Here is a 21,485-nt window from a genome sequence, read left to right as displayed (position 1 = left end):
TGCTGTGCACAGGAGCGGCGCTGTTTGACTCACCTGGTATAGGGTCTAGCACATAGCAGGGGTGGTAAATAAATGGCTTTGATGACGACGGCGGGGACGGCGGGCCAGGCGCAAGGCCTGGGCCAGACGGAACCCAGGAGCAGCCCCAGGCTCCGGGCCGCCCAGGGTGGGGGCAAGATCCGGGCGGGGAGGGAGGCGCGGCCCCGCGTCCTAGGGCCCCGTGGGCTGCCCCTCCCCGAGCAAACCTTTTCTCGGAGATGTTGATTGCGGTGGCTGGGCCGACCCGGGGGATGGGCGGGGGAGGGGACGGAGGGGCCCGGGCCCAAGTTCGCGCCTCCCTCCCCATCCCATGGCCAGCGGAAGCGATTATTCCCACCGGCGTCTGGCGGGGCCGGGGGAGGGCTCGCACCCCAAAGAGACACGGGCCTCCCCGCGCCCACTGCTTTGATGGCGCCGCCACCGCCAGCCCCCTCCCTCGGGCTCGGGCCCGTATAACTGGGGCTGGACCCTCGGCGGCGTTGCACTGGGCTCGGAGCCATGGCCGCAGCAGGGTCCCGCCCGCTCCAGTTCCCCGACGCCGCCTCGTTCCCCGTATACCGGCCTGCCCACGCCGGCGGGGCCTTCCCGCCACCCCCGGGCCCGGGGTCCGCCCTGCTCCCCGCGGGCCCGGGCTCAGAGCGCCTAGCCCCCGCGCCCTTCGCGGGCTTTCTCGGCAGGGAACCCGGGCCCGCCGCGCCGCCGGCCCCCAGCCTGGGCTCGCCGGCGCCCCCTAAAGGCGCGGCCGCCCCTTCGGTGTCGCAGCGCCGCAAGCGCACGTCGTTCAGCCCCGAGCAGCTGCAGCTTCTGGAGCTTGTCTTCCGCCAGACCATGTACCCCGACATCCACTTGCGCGAGCGCCTGGCGGCGCTCACCCTGCTCCCCGAATCCAGGATCCAGGTGAGCGGCCCGCCGCGTTCGCAGGTGCGCCTCGGCCTAGAGGCGGGGGTGGGTGGATGGGGCGCGCGTCAGAGCCGGGATTCCCAGGCTTATTGGCCACAAACCCCTGATTCTCTCTGACTTGAGGGACGTTGGGCGAGTTGTTTCCCTTGGGCCTCCATTTTCCGGGCTGTAAAATGGGGACGAGGTGGGTACCTGTTGCACAAGCTGTTTGTGAGTGTGAAATGACGTACTTCACACACGCAATGACTTGGATCTCTCATTTGTTAGTACGTAGTAATACTAACTAGGCTACCCCAGCAAGTATTTTTACGCTTTTTCTGATTCAGGAAAGACACAGATGAAGCGCGGTTGGAGTTCGCTCTGGCTTTGGGTTTGGGAATGGTGGCTCCGAGAGGGGAGGGCGGGCTTTCCGAATTACCTACTGGCCCCCACACCACAAGGCAGGTGTTCCTGCGTGGAATTTTGGTCTGGAAGGATGTGTGGCATTTCGGGTAAAGTCTGAAACATCTGGGCCTTCTTGGCACAGTTTGCGAAGCGTGGTGCAAACTGCACTTGTTATCTAGAGTAATGGAGATCCCAGTCGTGGAGGCTGTCTCTTTGCCTGGTCCTGTCCACGTGTGGTTTGAAGCAGGAGCCCTCATTTCACATGAGGACAGGGTAGGCTTGTTTCTATTCTAGACCCTTGGGAGTCATGCAGCTGCCCATTTCTATCTTTATATTTACATTTATTTTCATTGTATTTCAAAGGCGGGGAGACGGGTATCTTCCACCTGCCGGCTCACTCCCGGTCTGGAGCTCTCTCCAGGTCTTTCACATGGGTGGCAGAGGCCCCAAGTTCCTGAGCCGTCATCCGCTGCCTCTCAGGGAACCCTCAGCAGGAAGCTGGGTGGAAAGTGAAGGCAGGCTTCAGGCCAAAGGATTCCGATCCCGGGCGCAGGCAGCCCAAGCAGCTCGCCAACTGCTGTGGCAGGCGCCTGCCCCTGCCAGGTTCAACAGTGGGCCTTGAGGCACCCTAATTAAGGAAACCTTCAGTGTTTGTGGGGAGGTAGTAACGATTTAGGGGCAGAAATGCAATCTGGGTAATCCGAAGCAGTTTCTGTCTCCCTCCTTCCAGGTGTGGTTCCAGAACAGGCGTGCCAAGTCGCGGCGTCAGAGCGGGAAGTCCTTCCAGCCTTCCCTGGGGCAGGAGCTGGTCCCCAGCCCCTGCGCTCCTGCAGCGGGATCCAAATGTGTGAAGCCCCAGCTGCCCCTGGAGGCGGACGTGAACTGCCTGCCGGATCCCAGCCGCGTGGGAGGGGGCGTCTCGCACGCGAGCTCCCAAGGCCAGAATTTCCAGAACTACTCCCCTCTCTCTGCAGACATCGGACCCAAGCTGGACTCATGGGAGGAACACATCTTCTCTGCCTTTGGTAACTTTTGAGGATTCTGGGAGCGTTCAGGGAAAGCTCCAAGGAGCCACGACTGACAGCGGGGAGACACATCAGAATCCGGTCCTCTGACTTCCCCTCGGAGGCCATCTCTTCCTGGTCTCCCCAGGGATCAGAACTTAAACTCGCGCTCCATCTCCCAACCCTATGCGGAGCACCAAGATTGCTTTTCTTTGAGCGTTTTATTTTTTCAACTGTCAAGTAAAAATTATATATGTATTTATGACGTATGTACGTTTATGATGTACAACATGTATGCATACACTGTAGAATGGATACATCAACCTATTTATTATATGCATTGCCTCACACTGATTTTTGTTGTGGAAATACTTAAAATCTACTTTCTTAGCAATTCTCACATATGGAATATATTGCTATGGTCATGATATACAATAGGTCTCTTGAACTTATGCTTCCTGTATCACCAAAATTTATATTCTTTGTCCAATGTCTACCCAACCTCCCCACTCTTACTTTCCAGAAAACTGTGCCCATTGTCTTCACACTCAATCATGGCGCCATTGGCTTAGCATCCAGGTTATTTCAAAGAGTCAGTTTGTAGTAGCTGCCAGTTGCCATCAAATTACAGAAATCTTTGCTCTCCCAGATAATCAACACCATCGTCTTTTAAAAAGTTTATTATTAGGGGCTGGTGCTGTGATGTAGTGGGTAAAGCCACCACCTACAGTACCCGTATCCCATATGGGCACCGGTTCTAGTCCTGGCTGCTTCACTTCCGATCCAGCTCTCTGCTATGGCCTGGGATAGCAGAAGATGGCTCAACTGTTTGGGCCCCTGCACCCATGTGGGAGACCCGGAAGAAGCTCCTGGCTTCGGATAGGTGCAGTTCCTGCTGTTGCAGCCATTTGGGGAGTGAACCAGTGGGTGGAAGACACCTCTCTCTGCCTCTGCCTCTCTGTAGCTCTGCCTTTCAAATCAATCAATCAATCTTTTTTTTTTTTTAAAAGAGTTTGCTATTTTGTTTGAAAGTCAGAGACAGAGAGATCTTTCATCTATTGGTTCATTTCCCAAGTGCCAGGAGCCAGGAACTCCATCTGGGCCTCCCACGTGGGTGCCAGGGACCCAGGTACTTGAGCCATCACCCGCTGCCTCCCAGCATTAGCAGAAATGCTGGAATCAGAAGCAAAGCTTGGGGGGGGGGGTGTCGGCGCTGTGGCTCATGTGGTTAATCCTCCGCCTGCAGCGCTGGCATCCCATATGGATGCCGGGTTCTAGTCCTGGTTGCTCCTCTTCCAGTCCAGCTCTCTGCTGTAGCCCGGGAAGGGAGTGGAGGATGGCCCAAGTGCTTGGGCCCTGCACCCACATGGGAGACCAGGAAGGGGCACCTGGCTCCTGGCTTCGGATTGGCGCAGTGCTGGCCATAGAGGCCATTTGGGGGGTGAACCAGCAGAGGGAGGACCTTTCTCTCTGTCTCTCTCTCTCACTGTCTAACTCTGTCAAATTAAAAAAAAAAAAAAAAAGGAGAAGAAGCAAAGCCAGGACCCGAATGCGGGCACTGCAACGTGGGATGCAGTGTGTTGACCCACAACCCACCCTGACATCCTCTTCAGCCTACAGAACACTTCTACAAGTCTTCAGTTCACCTACCCACTGTATGTGCCACTTCCAGTTTTGGACCAAACAACTACCTTTCTCCTTCAAAACGCCCGAGACCCTCTCCACTGGCCCGCCCCTCCCCACTGCTTTGACCTGGTTCTGCTGTTTGAAGCCATCTCTAATCCTGATGTTGTACCTGTCACTTTGATCACTCCAACATTATCCTTAGCACTTGGTATTGTACTTCCTGGGCAACTTGAATGGATATTAAATGTTCTTCACAAAAGCTTCAGTGTAATTCTGTTGAAGTCAATTCCATCCTTTATTTTTTATTTATTTTAGAATAAAACACGGGGCGTTATTAACCCCAGGGTGCGGGGCAGGTCTTCGGGGGCGGGAGAGGCCCCTGCTTGCCGGTGATGAGGGGGTCGCGCAGCACCACGATGACCGAGTCCCCGCGCAGGAACATCCTGGAGATGTACGGGTCCTCGCTGGCCGGCTTGGACTTCTCCCTGCCCTTGCTGCTCTCGGGGATCCCGGTCCACATCTCCTCCAGGTTCTGCAGCGCCAGGCTGCAGGGCCTGTCGAAGGCCTTCACGCGGCCCAGGATTTCCTGTTGCTGCAGCAGCTGATGAGCACCCGGGGGTTGTTCTTGACCGACCGCGTGAGCAGAACGCGTGGCCCGTGTTAAATTCCTCCTTATCCCGCTTCTGCCCCTCCTCGGGGGTCATCCCACTCTTGGGCTTGCTGAGGAGGCTCCCGGTGCCAGCCGCGCGAGTTCGGGTCACTCCAATTCCATCCTTTAGATAGCTCTTAGTACAGTGCCTCACCAGTAATCACTACCATATCAGCTGGCCACTGTGCTGAGAAACCGAATTTGGTTAAGAGCATAGGTTTGCTTGTCCAAAGTTTAGTAACATTCATGAAAGTTCTGCTTTTAAGACTTCTCTTTCTTAATCTATAACTCTTCATGTATGCAAATCACTCTAAGTTAGCCCAAGATCAACTAAATCTGAAGGATTTCAAACTCCTAAGGGTCAAAGGGAACCGAGCATGAGGTAACCACAGCTGAGGTTTCTGGGTAACTGCACTTCAAGGAAGGCGCCTGGGAAGCCCAGGCGAGGGCCAAGGCATCTTGTCTCAATGGTTACTGAAGAACCTGCGCTATGCTCAGTGTCTCAGAGAGTGTACTAGGGGGCTTAAAAATATCATGGAAATGTGTTATGAAAAAATTACATCATGGATTAACAATTTTTTGCATTAAAATAAACAGCTATTAATGACTCCATGAACTTTTGGACATACTCTTGACAATGTCAGTTGTCTAAATTTTATTAGAGATGTTCAAGTGGTTTCCACTTTTCAGAGCAGAAAAATCTTTTTTTAAAAAGATTTATTTATTTATTTGAATGCAGAGCTACAGAGAGGCAGAGGCAGAGGCAGAGAGAGGTCTTCCATCTGCTGGTTCACTCCCCAGATGGCTGCAATGGCCAGAGCTGCACCGATCCCAAGCCAGGAGCCAGGAGCCTTCTCCTGGTCTCCAATGCAGGTGCAGGAGCCCAGTAATTTGGGCCATCTTCTGCTGCTTTCCCAGGCCATAGAAGAGAGCTGGATTGGAAGTACAGTAGCCAGGACTTGAACTGGCACCCATATGGGATGCCGGCAGTGCAGGTAGCAGCTTTATCTGTTACCCACAGCAGTGGCCCCACAAACTCATTATTAAAAGCAAGCCGGAGAGGGGCCGGCATTGTGGTATGATGTGTAAAACTTCTGCCTGCAACGCTGAAGATGGCCTAAGTCTTTGGGCCCCAGCACTTATGTGGGAGACCTGGAAGAAGTGCCTGGCTCCTGGCTGTGGTCTGACCTAGCCCTGGCCAGTATAGCCATTGGGGAGTGAACCAGAGGATGGAAGATCTGTCTCTTCCTTTCTCTGTGCAACTGACATTCAAATAAATGTCTTTAAAAAAAAAAAAAAAAAAAAAAAAAGAGCACACAGCTCAGGCTCCCCTAACAAGCTGGTCGTCTGAATTCTCTGAAGTATGTCTGAAAGCACAGATGAAAAGCGCAACATTAGTGGTTACCCAGTGCTCACAACGTACCAAACCCTGTGCTCAGGCCCTGCTGTGCGGAGGTCAGGTCTCATCACACAGCCAAATGAGAAGATACAAATAATGCACAAGACCAACAGACAACACTTTATAAAGATTTATGGTTCACAAGAATCACATTTAAAAATACATCTTGAAATTTACTTATTTTTCCCCATGAGCCACTTACAAGGTCTGTATTTCGATCCTGCTGTCACGTCTTTAATTTTGACAAACCATGGGAGCCTCTTGAACAGGAAGTCTACACCCCTCTCAGACGCTAAGAGGCCCTAATGATTCAGCATGTCACAGATCTATTTTTATCCCCACACCTACCATGTAAGACAGGGATTACTCCCATCTTAACCACTGTGAAGCAACTAGTAGTGGTTCACAATCGTACAGCTTAAACAGCAATGGCCAGAACTCAAACCCAAGGCTAACTCAGCTCACCCATAAAACCACCACCATACAATGCCTGTAGATAGAGTGACCTTTTTAGTCATGATTAATGATGAAGTGATAGGTTTAACAGCAACCCCCAAAGCAGAATTTCTGCAAGTGAGAGAATTTCTGCAAGTTTACCCATCTTGTAAAGCAGCCACCAAGGCAGACCATACTTAAGCTCTCCTGAAACCCATTTATGCATGCATTGCACAAATTTCATTTGGTGACCAGGAACAGGCTCTTTACCAGGACCTGGAAATAAAAGTGAGCAAAGTCAGAACCAGTCCCTGCTCTCATACAGCAGAGGCCAGCACTGGAGGCAGCACATCATTCCAAGAAACAAAATGGCAAACACAGCAAGTGCTAGAGAGAGAGGCGCGTGACCTGGGGACACTAATAGGAAGTGTGCTGCAGTCAAGGACAGCTTCCTGGAGAAGGGGATGCTGGAGGGAAGATATCTGGGATGATCACGAACTACCCAGGAGAACTGGAGCCCAGCCTGTGGAGGGAGCAGGCGGACGGAGCGAGACCAGATCACAGATGACCTTGGGGGGTCTTGAAAAGAGTTCTGAATTTGTCTCTCCCTAAACCTGCCTTTCAAATAAAATAAATCTTTTAAGAGTTCTGAATTTGTCCTGAGTCCTAAGAAGACTTAAAGGCATTTATAAGATGCAGATTCAATGACCAATTCTGCCCCCCCCCTTTTTTTAAGATTTATTTATTTGAAAGGAAGAGTTAGAGGCAGAGAGAAAGAGCTTCCCATCTGCTGATTCACTTCCCAAATGGCCACAACAGCTGGAGCTGGGCCAACCTGAAGCCAGGAGCTTCTTCCAGGTCTCCTACACAGGTACAGGGGTCCAAGAACTTGGGCCATCTTCTACTGCTTTCCCAGGCCATAGCAGAGAGCTGGATCAGAAGAGGAGCAGCCAGAACTCAAACCAGTGCCCACATGGGATGCTAGCACTGCAGGCGGTGGCTTTACCCATTATACCACAGTGCCCACCCCTGCTCCACTTTTTTTCTGATCCATCTTTCTGCTATGGCCTGGGAAAGCAGTAGAAGATGGCCCAAATGCTTGGGCCTTGCACACACGTGGGAGACCCAGAAGCTCCTGGCTCCAGATCAGCCTAGCTCTGGCCATTGAGGCCATTTGGGGAGTGAACCAGTGGATGGAAGATCTCTCTCTCTGCCTCTAACTCTTTCAAATAGATAAATCTTTCAAATAAACAAACAAAAAAACCCAATGTATTAACAAAAAAAACTGACATCTCCCCAGCATCTCATCCTGTCAGGGTTTTTTTTTGTTTGTTTGTTTTTTACAGGCAGAGTGGACAGTGAGAGACAAATAGAAAGGTCTTCCTTTTGCCGTTGGTTCACCCTCCAATGGCCGCCGCAGCTGGAGCCAGGTGCTTCTCCTGGTCTCCCATGCGGGTGACAGAATCCGGGACAGAATCCGGTGCCCCGACCAAGACTAGAACCCGGTGTGCCGGCGCAGCTAGGCGGAGGATTAGCCTGTTGAGCCGCGGCACCGGCCTTTTTTTTTTTTTTTTTTTTTAATAAGCAGTGTTCCTGGTTCATGATGATGGCAGCTGGACTGCAAGGCGTGGTGGTAATGAGGAGGCAGAGAGGTGCATGGATTCCAGAGAAAAAAATTAACAGGCCAATCTTTTTACAGATTCTCAGTGGTAACAAGTGAATATGATTTTTGTAATTAGCTTAAAAACTCAGAACCAAATCTATATAAATAAAAAGCATGTGCATGACTGATTGTTTGCTCAATCTGGCCTTGACAGCTTTTTTCAGAGCTCCCAAAAATGTGTTAATCAGGAACAGCATCATTCAAATCAATGTCCAGCTCACTCAAAATGACTACACTGAATCATATAGATTTCTTTCCCCCTAGACAGAAAGAAAACTCAAGTAAATTCTTAGGGACAGTTCCTGCTGTTAACACACGATGGCACTGAAAGATAATTAGTGCTCAATTAAATATGTGTAAAATGACATACTATTTAAGCATGACAGATGAGTCTTAAGCAATATCAAAGTAAAAATGAACAAAACACCTGATTTTAGGCAGAATGTATTAAAATCAAGCACTTTTTTGTTTCTTTTTTATTTTATTTGAAAGTCAGAGTTACAGAGAGGCAGAGAGGCAGAGAGAGAGAGAGAAAGAAAGTGAGTCTTCCATCTGCTGGCTCACTCCCCAAATGGCTACAACAGGTAGAGTTGGGCTGATCCAAAGCCAGGAGTCAGGGGCTTCTTCCAGGTCTCCCACACGGGTGCAGGGACCCAAGGACTTGGGCCATCTTCTGTTGCTTTCACAGGCCATAGCAGAGAGCTGGATCAGAAGTGGAGCAGCTGGCCGGCGCCGCGGCTCACTAGGCTAATCCTCCGCCTAGCGGCGCCGGCACACCGGGTTCTAGTCCCGGTCGGGGTGCCGGATTCTGTCCCGGTTGCCCCTCTTCCAGGCCAGCCCTCTGCTGTGGCCAGGGAGTGCAGTGGAGGATGGCCCATGTGCTTGGGCCCTGCACCCCATGGGAGACCAGGAAAAGCACCTGGCTCCTGGCTCCTGCCATCGGATCAGCGCGGTGCGCCGGCCGCAGCACGCCTGCCGCGGCGGCCATTGGAGGGTGAACCAACGGCAAAGGAAGACCTTTCTCTCTCTCTCTCTCACTGTCCACTCTGCCTGTCAAAAAAAAAAAAAAAAAAAAAAAAAAAAAGTGGAGCAGCTGGGACTACAACCAGCGCCCTATTGGATGCTGGCACTGCAGGCGGCAGCTTTACCTGCTACACCACAGTGCTGGCCCCTGAAATCAAACTTTTGCTGGGTGTATATCAAGCCAAGTGACTTGGTTCACTGTTTGCAGTGATCACAGATGGAAAAAAAGTCCTTCCTAAAACTGAATGGTATACTTCAAAATGACGAATTTATCTGTATTGTATTTCCTAAAAATATGATTTAATAGAAAATACAATTCAAACTTTTTAAATAGAAGGAATACTTATCAACTTATGTTAATCAAATGAGGAACATAGACAATAATTTTCATAGATCAATTTATTTAGAATTACAAATATTAAGAATAAAAGATTTATGCATTTCTTAGTTAACATAACAGCTTAGCTCAATATAAACTCTGCACTACAGTTCTGCAGTGGCACAATACCAACAAAGAATACAGAAGCATTTTTAAACTATACAAAAATTTCAAATGGAAAATAATCTTGTTTGAGTTTTATCATACATTAACATATATAAAAGTCTCATTTTATGAGACATCTAAAAGAATTAAAACCACTGCTACAGCCCTATCTGAAACTCCAAATCTGAAAACAATTTATATTTTTGACTTTATAATATTCTATATTAAAACAAAGAAAATTACAAATACATATGTTTTTACAAGATTAACATTTTAGGCAGGGGTTTCCTTTAAAAAAAAAAAAAAAAAGACACACACAAGAAAACAAAACAACCAAAACCAAACCTCTCTTCTGCATTTCACAGCACTGGTTATTATATTTGTTTTCCTTATAAAATCTTTTTACTTTATAAATTGTGTACTGTTGGATTTTAACCAGTAATCTGGTTTAAAAGTTGTGCAAATAAACAAAAAATATGAAAATAGTGTGTTATCAGTCTTTTATATCTTACTAAATCTCCTAACAATAGCACTTTTTGCCCTGAATCAACGGGAAAAGACACGCCAGATCCACTCTGGAAATCAGCATTATGCAGTAATGGTTTCTCCTGCTCCTTCATTTTCTTTCACAAACAACAAAAGTTTCTTTTATAAATTATGATAAATTAAAATATTATTATAAAATGATCTACAGAACCATGTCACATTCCAAGTATATATCCAATATTCTTGTAAAGTTCATACGTCCCATCTATATTCCAGTGGCTTCCTTAAAACTAGGACTTCCTACACCTCATGATGTTATCTTCTGAAGACTGAGATGGTGAGCAACTAAATCAGCCGGAGTTAGTTTTCCAGGTGGGATTTCCACATTGCCACCAACATGCACATAAAGACCAGGTTTCTTCATGTTCTCCAATGCAGGATTGCCTGCATGTGTTGGGTTGAATTCATGCACATTAAAAAAAATGGTCATTTTCTTCCATAAAATTATATTATGTTCAGACATTTTCAGTTTAAAAATACTTGCTAATAAACATATGTAACATAAGCAATGCTACTGTATCTGAGTAATAAAAGATAAATTAATATAGTCTGGCCAGCAATGCTGGTTTAAGCAGTACAGTACATTGAAAGGACTTATTGGAGACTGAAGTCCCCCTTGTTCTCCAGCAGTTAGATTATTTGGTGTTGGAAGCCTATACAAAGGAGAAGAACTTCTCAGAAACAATGTCCTACGCAGTTGGAATAATTCATCTTGCATTCAGTCTCTGTTGGTGTTATTTGCTGCAAAGGCATGTAAGTTTCCCATCTGGCTCAAGCCACTCTGAATATGTGCAACATGGATTTCTACATTATTCTGAAAGCAACTAAAGAAAGAAGAAACATGGTTAACTACTTTATTTCACAAAATTAAGAACAATTTTTTTAAAAAGAAAAGCTAAATTTTAGTTAAGAAAAATAGCTAAGATAAATCTCAGGGAAGGAATAAATTTCTTACACATCAGCCATAATTCTACTTTAGCAGCAGTTGAAACAGCATGCTCTGAAGAAGCAAAGGAGCCACAGGGGCGCTAGAAAGAGAGGACGACCCTCAGGCCGGGGCGGCTCTATTGCTACACTGAACTGCCATCCTAACCCCAAATGTAAAGAGTCTGTCTCCTGATTCTCAACATAAAAAATTCTGTGAAATTTCTATTGTCTATAGACTGAAAAGCTCTTTTAAAATATATTTAAAATATAAAAATATATGAATACTTCACAAATATGCATTTTTTTTTGACAGGCAGACAGTGAGAGAGAGACAGAGACAGAGAGAAAGGTCTTCCTTCCTTTGGTTCACCCCCCAAATGGCTGCCACGGCTGGCGCACTGTGCTGATCTGAAGCCAGGAGCCAGGTGCTTCTCCTGGTCTCCCAAGCGGATGCAGGGCCCAAGCACTTGGGCCATCCTCCACTGCCTTCCCGGGCCAGAGCAGAGAGCTGGACTGGAAGAGGAGCAACTGGGACAGAATCCGGCGCCCTAACCGGGACTAGAATCCGGGGTGCCGGCACTGCAGGCAGAAGATTAGCCTAGTGAGCTGCGGCGCCAGCCAATATGCATAATTCTTAAGATTTGTACTGAAAATCACTATGAATTTAACACAAAAATGATTAGAGTGTGCCTAAGGGATTACCTGATATTAGAAGCATCGATTGTACTCTTGATATCATTTAATGAATCTGTAAGTGATTTGAATTCAAAGGAATTCAGGTCTCCTCCTTCCGCTAGACACTGAAGTAAAAAAACATTTTGAGACTGAGTTGAATTATAGCTCAAATACAGACACAAAATACCTGACACAATCCATGGATTATAATCTCAACAACATAGTTAGTTTCAAAATTAAGAAAATAATTTCTCTGAAATTTACCTTAATTTGCAATAAAATAGCAGTAAGCCTGGAAATTAAGTCTGTTAGATTTTTATTTTCCACACAGGGCTGTCCTGTTGAAGAATTTGCATGCCGAACAATTTCTTGTGCTTCTTCCTCGCACCTGCGTCTCATGTCTGTCGGCTGATCTGCAGGCTGGAGGCCCTGGTCTGGAGCAAGCTGAACACAGACGATTGAAACATGAGATGACTATTCATAAGGCTATTATTCCTATGTGTGTTTGTGCCCTATCTTCAGATCTGACTTTATAAACTAGCATTTATAACTAAAATGATGCTCACTCTTACCTTCAAAGGTTTTTTCCTCGTAACAGTTTTTTTTTTTTTTTCAGTTAATTTTTCTTGACTTTTAATATTCACATTAGACCAACAGTCACAACAACATCCTATGCACAGCCACTTCACCCTGAATACACTTGGTTGTCACGTCTCTTTGGATACCTGTATCTGAAACAGTGCCTCAGGTGCTCATGACCTTGGTATTTTTGAGGTGTACCAGCCAATTATTTTGTGTAATAATCTTCAACATGAGTCTGTCTGTCTCCTGACGATCATACCGAAATCGTATGTTTTTGGCAGGACTACACAAAAGCAACGCTGAGTTCCTTCTGCCTCACTGTTGGAAGGCACGGGATACTGACGGTCCCACTGCTGGTGATGCTACATTTGGTAACTTGGTTAAGTAGCTCCAGATTTCTTCACAGTGAGGGATTTCTCCTTTGTAATTAATGTGTATTTGTGAAGATATACTTTGAGGCAATGTAAAGATTCTGTTTGTCATCAAACTTTTACCTACCAGTTTTAGCATCCATTGACAATTCTTGTCTGTCTCAATTACTGTGATGTTGCCAAATGGTGTTTTTCAATCCTATCATTCCTTCTATATTTATTAGTTGGCATTTACTATAAGGAAGAACTTTCCCTTAAAAAAGGAATTCATTAGTATCAGCAGGGACTCATGGCTTCTTATTTTATCCTATGGGTTATAGTGTCTTACTATTTACAGATGTAGCCAGTGGGAACTCTGTCAAGCTGGCTCCTTTTGACATGTCCCCATCATTTTGGGGAATATTTTACTTTGCAGGAATAAGATGGTCCAGGCTTATCTTCTACCTTCTCTCCTTTAAGTCCGAGATCAGTCTTTTTCAAGGAACTCTGCTTCTTTTTACTGGAGAAGTGTTTAGGGACCAAGATGAGTTCTTTGCTAGTAGGGTATCATTGCTTCTAGACTCTCTCAACAGGCACAGACACACCAATCGTAACAAAATAAACCATAAATTCACACTGATTCTACCTAATCCAACCTAACAACACAGGGTTTACTCTATTTTCCTCTTTATAACATCCTTCACTCTTACTGAGAAATCCGACTTCCATAATCCTCATTACATTTATTTACTTATCAGTCTTAGAATATATGCAAAGAATTTCAGCATTGCTAATCCATGCTGTACTATAGGGAAAAGTCCTACTAATTAGAGTTTAGCATTTGTTTAAAGTTTGGTTTAGACTAAGGGCACAGAGTCAAAACACTATGCTCAAGTGATTTGATTAATTTTGTCTCCTCCTCTGAAATACAGTAAGGTTTATTTTTATTTGCATTCTATTTTAGTTTTTTTTTTCTTTTAAAAAGATTTATTTGGAAGGCAGAGTTAGAGAGAGGAAGAGACAGAGTCTAGAGAGATCTTCCATCTGCTGGTTCACTCCCCAAATGGCCGCAACAGCCAGGGCTGGGTCAGACCAAAGCCAGGAGCTAGGAGCTTCTTCTGGGTCTCCCATGTGGGTGCAGGGGCCCAAGCACTTGAGAAATCTTCCATTGCTTTCCTAGGTGCATTCGCAGGGAGCTGTATTAGAAGCAGCTGTGGGGTTGGCACTGTGGTGTAGCAGGTGAAGCTGCTGCCTGCAATGCAGGCATTCCACATGAGCGCCGATTTGAGTCCCAGCTGCTCCACTTCTGATCCAGCTCTCTGCTATGGCCTGGGAAAGCAGTAGAAGATGGCCCAAGTCCTTGGGTCCCTGCACCTGAGTGGGAGACCCAGAAGAAGCTCCTGGCTCCTGGCTTCAGATCAGTGCAACTCCAGCTGTTGCGGCCACTTGGGGAGTGAGCCAGAGGATGGAAAACCTCTCTCTCTGTCTCTCTGCCTCTCCTCTCTCTGTGTAACTCTGACTTTCAAATAATAATAAAAATAAATCCTAAATAAAAAAAGCAGCCGGGTCTTGAACCGGTGGCCATACGGGATGCTGGTGTTGCAGGCAGTGGCTTTACCCACTATGTCACAATGTGAATTCCCTTTATTCTTTCTAAAAAATATTTATTTATCTACTTAAAAGGCAGAGAGAGATCCTCCATCTGCTGATTCACTCCCCCAAAAAGCTCCAACAGCCAGGGCTGGGCCAGGCTGAAGCCATAAGCCTGGAACTCCATCTAGGTATCCCACATGAGCAACTGCAGAAGATGATCCAAGTACTTGGGCCCTTTTCACCCATTTGGGAGATCTGGATGGAGTTCCTGGCTCTTGGCTTCAGCCTGGCCCAGCCCCAGCCACTGCAGCCATTTTAGAGGGGTGAACCAGTAGATGGAGGATCTGTTTTTTCTCTCTGCAACTCCACCTTTCAAATAATTAAACCTTTTTTTCTTAATATTTTCTTATTTGAAAGTCAAAATTACAGAGAGATGGGGAGAGACAGAGAGAAAGAGAGAAAGAGAGCGAGCTCTATCCACTAGTTCACTCTATCCACTAGTTCACTCCCCGAATGGCCTTGACTGCTAGGGCTGGGCCAGGCCAAAGCCAGGAGACCAGTACTTGTTCCAGGTCTCCTATGTGGTTGCAGGGGCCCAAGTACTTAGGCCACCTTCTGCTGTCTTCCTTTTTTTTTTTTTTTTTTAATTTTTTAAAGATTTATTTATTTCAAAGGCAGAGTTACAGAGAGGTCAAGAAAGAGAGGTCTTCCATCCGATGGTTCACTCCCCAAATGGCTGCAACAGCCGGAACTAGACTGTTCTGAAGTCAGGAGCTCCTTCTGGGTCTCCCACACAGGTGTAGCCTTGGGCCGACTTCCACTGCTTTCCCAGGCCATAGCAGAGAGCTGGATCAGAAGTGGAGCAGCCAGCACTCAAACCGGTGCCCACATGGGATGCCGACACTGCAGGGAGTGGCTTTACCCACTATGCCACTGCACTGGCTCCAATAAATAAATCTTAAAAAAAAAAAAAAAAAGTAGAGCAGCTGGTACTTGAACTAATGTTCATATGGGATGCTGGCATTCCAGGCAGCGGCTTAACCCCCTGTGCCACAACACTGAGCCCTAGAGTTTATTTCTATTTGTTGGGGAAACACTCAGACAAATGTTACTTCTCACCATTCCCCAAAACCCACCTCATTCCCAAATATTTGAAATATTAAGCAGATATATTTTATTTACACTTATTTTCTAACTTAAAGGTAACAGATCCCATATATATTTTTTCATACTTTTAAAAAATTATATTCTGCAAATCATAGCAGCTAGCAGACAATGTCGTTGGTAATTAAAAAAAAACACTTAAAAATATATTTTATTTATTTAAAAGGCAGAGTGAAACAGAAGAGAGAACTCCCATCCCAATTCATTCCCAGAACGCCTGCAAAAGCCATTGTTGGGCCAGGCCAAACCCAGGAGCCAGGAACTCAGGCCAAGTCTCTCATATGGGTTGCAAGGACTCAACTACCATCAACTCTGGCTTCCCAGGATATGTATTAGCCAGAAGTCAGAATTAGTAGCAAAGCCGGGACTCAAACCCAGGCAGTTCAGTACAGGATGCGGTGTCTGAGTGGCATCTTCACCATTATGTCAAACACCTGCCCCTCACTCTTTCTTATAGTAGCACAGTACTCCATTGTATGGATGTCCCACAGGTTACTTAGCCAATTCCCTGTGTGTGTACACTTAATTTTTTTCTAGTATTTTACAACCACCATAATGCCACATTGAGTAATCTTGTCCTCTTCTTAAAACTGTTAAAAAATTTTAATTTGATTCACAAACACATGAAAGTACACAAATCATCAAGATAGAGGTTGATGAGTTTTCACAAGCAAGCCATGCCCAGCACCCCAGGGGCCCTCCTAAGGCCATCCTGCAGTACTGCCTCCCTGAGGGTAACCACCATCCTGAAGTGCAGCGACACAGAGGAGCTTTGGCTGCTTTTGAGCTCTACAGAAATGAAATTGAACATTTATCCTTTGACATCTGATTTTATTTGTTCAACTTTGTATTTGTGAGATCCATCCAAGGCATTATGTTGCAGCTGATTTCATTCCTTCTCATTAGTGGTAGTATTCCATTGTGTAAACCATGTTTCTCATGTCCATTGTAGCACTGATGGGTATTGGGGTAGTAGTAATTTTTAGCAACAATGAACAGTGATGCTATGTGAGGCAGGAGATGCTTAGTTAACTCGGGAAGCTGTGAAAAACAAATTTCAAAACTCTTCCCAGTTGTTTTCACAGCTGCACTAAGGGCCCTTCATCCTTATAAAAATATAATTTTCACATTTGGGGCCCCAAGTCTCAGCCTCAATCTGAGCTTTGAATCCTGGCTCACATCTACTCTTTTATATTTATTTGAAAGGCAGAGACTTGGGGGTGGGAGGCAGCGACAGAAAGAGGTCTTCCATCTGCTGGTTCACTACCCAGATGGCTGCAACAGCTGGGGCTGGGCCAGCCTGAAGCCAGGAGTTTCTTCTGAGTCTCCCACATGGGTGCAGGGGCCCACACACTCAGGCCATCTTCTGCTGCTTTTCCGAGGTGTGTTAGCATGGAACTGGATTGGAGTGGAGCAGCCAGGATTTGAACCAGCACCCATATGGGATGCTGGCACTGCAGGAGGAGGCTTAACCTTCTACACCACAGCGCCGGCCCCACTTTTATTCTTGTAAGAAGTATACTTTGTACTTTCCTATAATAAACTTTTGCTGTTATACTTATTATCTGTGTGAACTTCATTCAGTTCATTGTCTGAAGCTCAAAATAACCTGTTCCATGGTCCTTGCCTTTCTACTTTCTACTCCCACATTAGTATATCTTTGGCAAATACATGTTCACTTATCTGTTTTGCATATAATACGATAACTGCTTGATACTGCATTCTTTTTTTTTTTTTTTTTTTTTTTTTTTGACAGGCAGAGTGGACAGTGAGAGAGAGAGACAGAGAGAAAGGTCTTCCTTTTGCCGTTGGTTCACCCTCCAATGGCTGCCACAGCCGGCGTGCTGCGGCCGGCACACCGCGCTGATCCAAAGCCAGGAGCCCGGTGCTTCTCCTGGTCTCCCATGCGGTGCAGGGCCCAAGGACTTGGGCCATCCTCCACTGCACTCCTGGGCCACACCAGAGAGCTGGCCTGGAAGAGAGGCAACCGGGACAGAATCCAGGCCCCGACCGGGACTAGAACCCAGTGCGCCGGCGCCGCTAGGCGGAGGATTAGCCTATTGAGCTGCGGTGCCGGCCCCTGATACGTTATTTTAAAACCAATATTGTACTCTCCCAAGAGCTTGGTGAAAAATTATGTTGCTTCATTAGAAAAGGAATCTATCACAAATGTCCTTGGATACTACAGAAAGTTTGAAAAGGAATCCATTTCTACATGTATCACTGGCTTTGTTATGTCACCTTGGGTTGCTGGGCCTGTACCTCTCTCTCATAGTCCAGGGGAGAAAACCTATTTACTAGGACAACACATAATGTTATAAATGCAATTAGCAACTACCATGAGAACAAAAATAAATGATAACAGATGGCTAAAGGAATGGGCAAACTATCCTTAGAATTTATGTAAGCAGAGTTTGTTCCCTCAGGTCCTCAAGCAGATAGGTAACATCACCTAGGGGAGAGTTTTGGGACTTATCTATGCGGTTACTGTCATAAAAAAGCCAATTGTTTAAGAATTTCATATCAAAAATAGAGGGACTTTACTGGAAAAATACAATTTCAAAGAATGTAAATGCAAGAACATTCTAAACTTATCTCAATCACTTAATTCTTACCCTGGAGTAAAAAACAATTTGAGGTGAAATTGTTGTACTACTTATATATATATAAAAAATCATATATGAATGATAATCGACAAATAAAACTGTGACCTGTGTATCTGAAATTCAAGAATTCATAGTTGTAATGTAAAGTTTAGAAGAGGAAGAAGCAAAATTATATACACAGCGTGACCACAACTTTGTGAGAAAAAGCATGAACTGCACAGCAAACAAAAACTAAGGGAAAATAAACCAAGATACATCCTTTGGGGTAGCGGAATTAAGAATTTTTTTGTACAAAAACATTTTGAGAGTACTATACCATCTGTAATTTAAAACAAAAAAATCCAGAATTGATGAGTTATGATGTATAAAGTGCTCTTCCACACTGATGCTATGAGGAATAAAAATACATATAAAATATGACTCTGGTAAAACACCTTACAAAGATAATGGCTTCCCTGGATTTTCTAAGATGCATAGGTAAAAACATTAAGCCAGATATAAAAGTAGAGGTAAATTCATACAAATTACCCACCTCATAGCAGTACTGTTGAACTTTATGCAAAACTTTGTTTAAGTCCTTATTCAGCTGTTCAAGTTCTAGAACAATTGTTGCATATCTCCGCTGAAATTCAATGCCAATGGGCATGGAATATGATTTCTGAAAAGAAAAAATAGCCAGATCTTGATAAAAATTTTTATTTAAGTAATGCAAGTTCAATAATCTAAAATTGGATTTGATGTACCTAAAACTAAGGTTATTAACCTTGTCTATACTCAATGTTACAGTTCTTGTGGTAATATTATTTTTTTTTGAGACTGTCATAGTCCTCAGGAGTGTCATGATGTCTGGTACTTAACGTTTTAATAAAAATATTTATTTCAAAGGCAGAGAAAGAGAGAGAGAGAGAGAGAGATCCATCTTCAATCTGCTGGTTCATTCCCTAAATGGCTGCAGTGCCCAGGGCTGGGCCAAGCCAAAGTCAGAAGCTAGGAATTCCACTAGGGTCTCCCACATGGGTGGCAGGGCCCAAGTACTTGGGTCATCTTCCACTGTTTTCCCAGGCACATTAGCTGGGTAGGAAGCAGAGCAGCCAAGACTCAAACCAGCACTCCAATATTATTAACTTACTGTGCCACAATGCTGGCCACAATCTTTTATTTTCTCTTAATTGTGTCTTTTGGTGAGAAGTTCTTAACTTCTTAAAATTTTTATTTATTGGGGCTGGCATTGTGGTACAGCAAGTTAAGCCACTGCCTATGATGCTGGCATCCCACATGAGCACTGGGGTTCAAGTTCCAGCTGCTCCACTTTCTGTCCAGCTTTCTGCTAATGTACCTGAGAGAGCAGTAGAAGGTGGCCCAAGTGCTCGGGCCTCTGCCAGCGACATGGGAGACCTGGATGAAGGATCAGTCTTTGTATCTGGAGCGTGTTCTCTATCTGCATAACTCTGCTTTCCAAATAAATCAATCTTAAAATTTTATTTTCATTTTATTTGAGAAGCAAGAAAGGGAGAGATAGATACACACATACAACACACAAAGACCTCTTTCATCTGCTGGTACATTCCCCAGATGCTCACAACAGCCAGGGCTAGTCCACACTGAAGCTAGAAACCTGGAACCCAATGTGGGTATCCCACATAGGTGGCAGGAACTCAAGTACTGGAGCCATTATTTGTAGTCTCCCAGGGTATGCATTAGCAGGAAGATGGATTGCAAACCCAAACCAGGCACTTTATGGGTTGCAGGTGCTCACAGCCATGATTTAAATGCTACAACCCATGTCTACTAGCCTCACGGTTCTTCATTTTAATGTAGTTTAATTTAGCAATACCTTCCTTTATGGTCATTGCTCTCTAAATTCATCTTGTTCTTACTTCAAGCTCATGAATATAATCACCTGCATTCTCTTCTATATTCTCTCATCTTTAGATCTAGAACACTATGACTTTGTCCATGGTATGGAGTAGGAGTTGAGTTTTTTCCCTCCTATACTGATGGCTCCACTATGATTTCATAATTTTTTTTTAATTTATTTTTTTGACAGGCAGAGTGGAGAGTGAGAGAGAGAGACAGAGAGAAAGGTCTTCTTTTTCCGTTGGTTCACCCTCCAATGGCCACCATGGCTGGCACGCTGCGGCCGGTGCACTGCGCCGATCCGAAGGCAGGAGCCAGGTGCTTCTCCTGGTCTCCCATGCGGTGCAGGGCCCAAGGACTTGGGCCATCCTCCACTGCACTCCCGGGCCATAGCAGAGAGCTGGACTGGAAGAGGGGCAACTGGGACAGAATCCGGTGCCCCGACTGGGACTAGAACCTGGTGTGCCGGCACCGCAAGGTGGAGGATTAGTCTATTGAGCCACGGCGCCGGCCTCCACTATGATTTCAAAGATCTTTCTTTCTCCAGTGTTCTGCAGAACCATTTCGTCACAGATCAAGTGTCCACATGTTTGCACGCCTGTTTCTGGGCTCTTTAATCTGTTCTACAGTCTATTTATCAATCTTGTGCCAGTATTACAGTCTTTATTAGTTTATCTAATAGTTTTATTATTAGTTCATCTTTATAATGTCTTGATATCCAAGAGAGTAAGTCACTTTACCTTGTTATTCTTCAAGAATATCTTGGAAATCCCTGGCTTTTTCTAGTTCCACGTACATTTTAGAATGAGCCTGTCGGCTGGCGCCGCGGCTCACTAGGCTAATCCTCTGCCTAGCGGCGCTGGCACACCGGGTTCTAGTCCCAGTCAGGGCGCCGGATTCTGTCCCAGTTGCCCCTCTTCCAGGCCAGCTCTCTGCTGTGGCCAGGGAGTGCAGTGGAGGATGGCCCCTGCACCCCATGGGAAACCAGGATAAGTACCTGGCTCCTGCCATCGGATCAGTGTGGTGCGCCGGCCACAGCGTGCTGGCCGCGGCGGCCATTGGAGGGTGAACCAACGGCAAAGGAAGACCTTTCTCTCTGTCTCTCTCTCTCACTGTCCACTCTGCCTGTCAAAAAAAAAAAAAAAAAAAAAAAAAAAAAAAAGAATGAGCCTGTCTACATGCAACCAGTTTTATAATAGTGCATACAAGCAACTTAAAAGGGATTTTGATTCAGATATACTCAGTCTATACATGAATTTGGGAAGATTGACTTCTTCACAACAATTTGAATTTATAAATATGCATCTCTCTTAATTTAGGTCTTTAATTTCTCTGAATAATATTCTACAGTTTTCTGTATCAAAGCTTTAAGTACCAATTTATATGTAGGAATGTCATTTTAAATTTCATTTTCTAACTGCTTAGCTGATGTACAGAAACACTTTAATTTTTTTTAAAGATTTATTTATTTGAAAGGTGGAGCTGGAGAGAGAGAAAGAGGGAGAGACACAGAAATCTTCCATTGCTGGTTCATTCCCTAAATGGTCACAACGGCTGCGCCAGGAGTTTCTTCCAGGTC

At 45.5% G+C, this 21,485-nt stretch overlaps 2 protein-coding genes and 1 pseudogene across 8 annotated transcripts in view; 1 reads left to right on the top strand and 2 right to left on the bottom strand.

Annotated features, from left to right (window-relative positions):
* Positions 1–401: 401 nt before the first annotated feature.
* Positions 402–4,208, top strand: MIXL1 (Mix paired-like homeobox). Its single transcript, XM_017347651.4, has 2 exons — positions 402–936; positions 2,054–4,208. The coding sequence occupies exons 1-2, from the start codon at positions 538–540 to the stop codon at positions 2,357–2,359; spliced, it is 705 nt and encodes a 234-aa protein (XP_017203140.1). The 5' UTR covers positions 402–537; the 3' UTR covers positions 2,360–4,208.
* A 79-nt stretch (positions 4,209–4,287) lies between these two features.
* Positions 4,288–4,678, bottom strand: LOC100353704 (small nuclear ribonucleoprotein Sm D2 pseudogene; annotated as a pseudogene).
* Positions 4,679–9,506: 4,828 nt separating this feature from the next.
* The window catches only part of LIN9 (lin-9 DREAM MuvB core complex component), a 79,190-nt gene continuing 67,211 nt past the window's right edge, over positions 9,507–21,485 (bottom strand). For all 7 annotated transcript variants that reach the window (XM_070055388.2, XM_089311450.1, XM_089311449.1 and 4 more), the window contains 4 exons: positions 18,582–18,707; positions 12,019–12,198; positions 11,782–11,879; positions 9,507–10,976 (listed from right to left, as the gene is read on the bottom strand). In XM_070055388.2, coding sequence (XP_069911489.1) covers positions 10,871–10,976; positions 11,782–11,879; positions 12,019–12,198; positions 18,582–18,707 — 510 coding nt within the window. In that variant the 3' untranslated portion in view covers positions 9,507–10,870. The remainder of the gene's footprint in view (positions 10,977–11,781; positions 11,880–12,018; positions 12,199–18,581; positions 18,708–21,485) is intronic.

Source organism: Oryctolagus cuniculus, chromosome 13 (genome assembly GCF_051225735.1).
Source record: "Oryctolagus cuniculus isolate XC-2025 breed Fujian yellow rabbit chromosome 13, ASM5122573v1, whole genome shotgun sequence".
NCBI lineage: Eukaryota > Metazoa > Chordata > Mammalia > Lagomorpha > Leporidae > Oryctolagus > Oryctolagus cuniculus.
The sequence above is the reverse complement of the archived record's forward strand: the minus strand, read 5'-3'. Positions and strand labels throughout refer to the sequence as shown.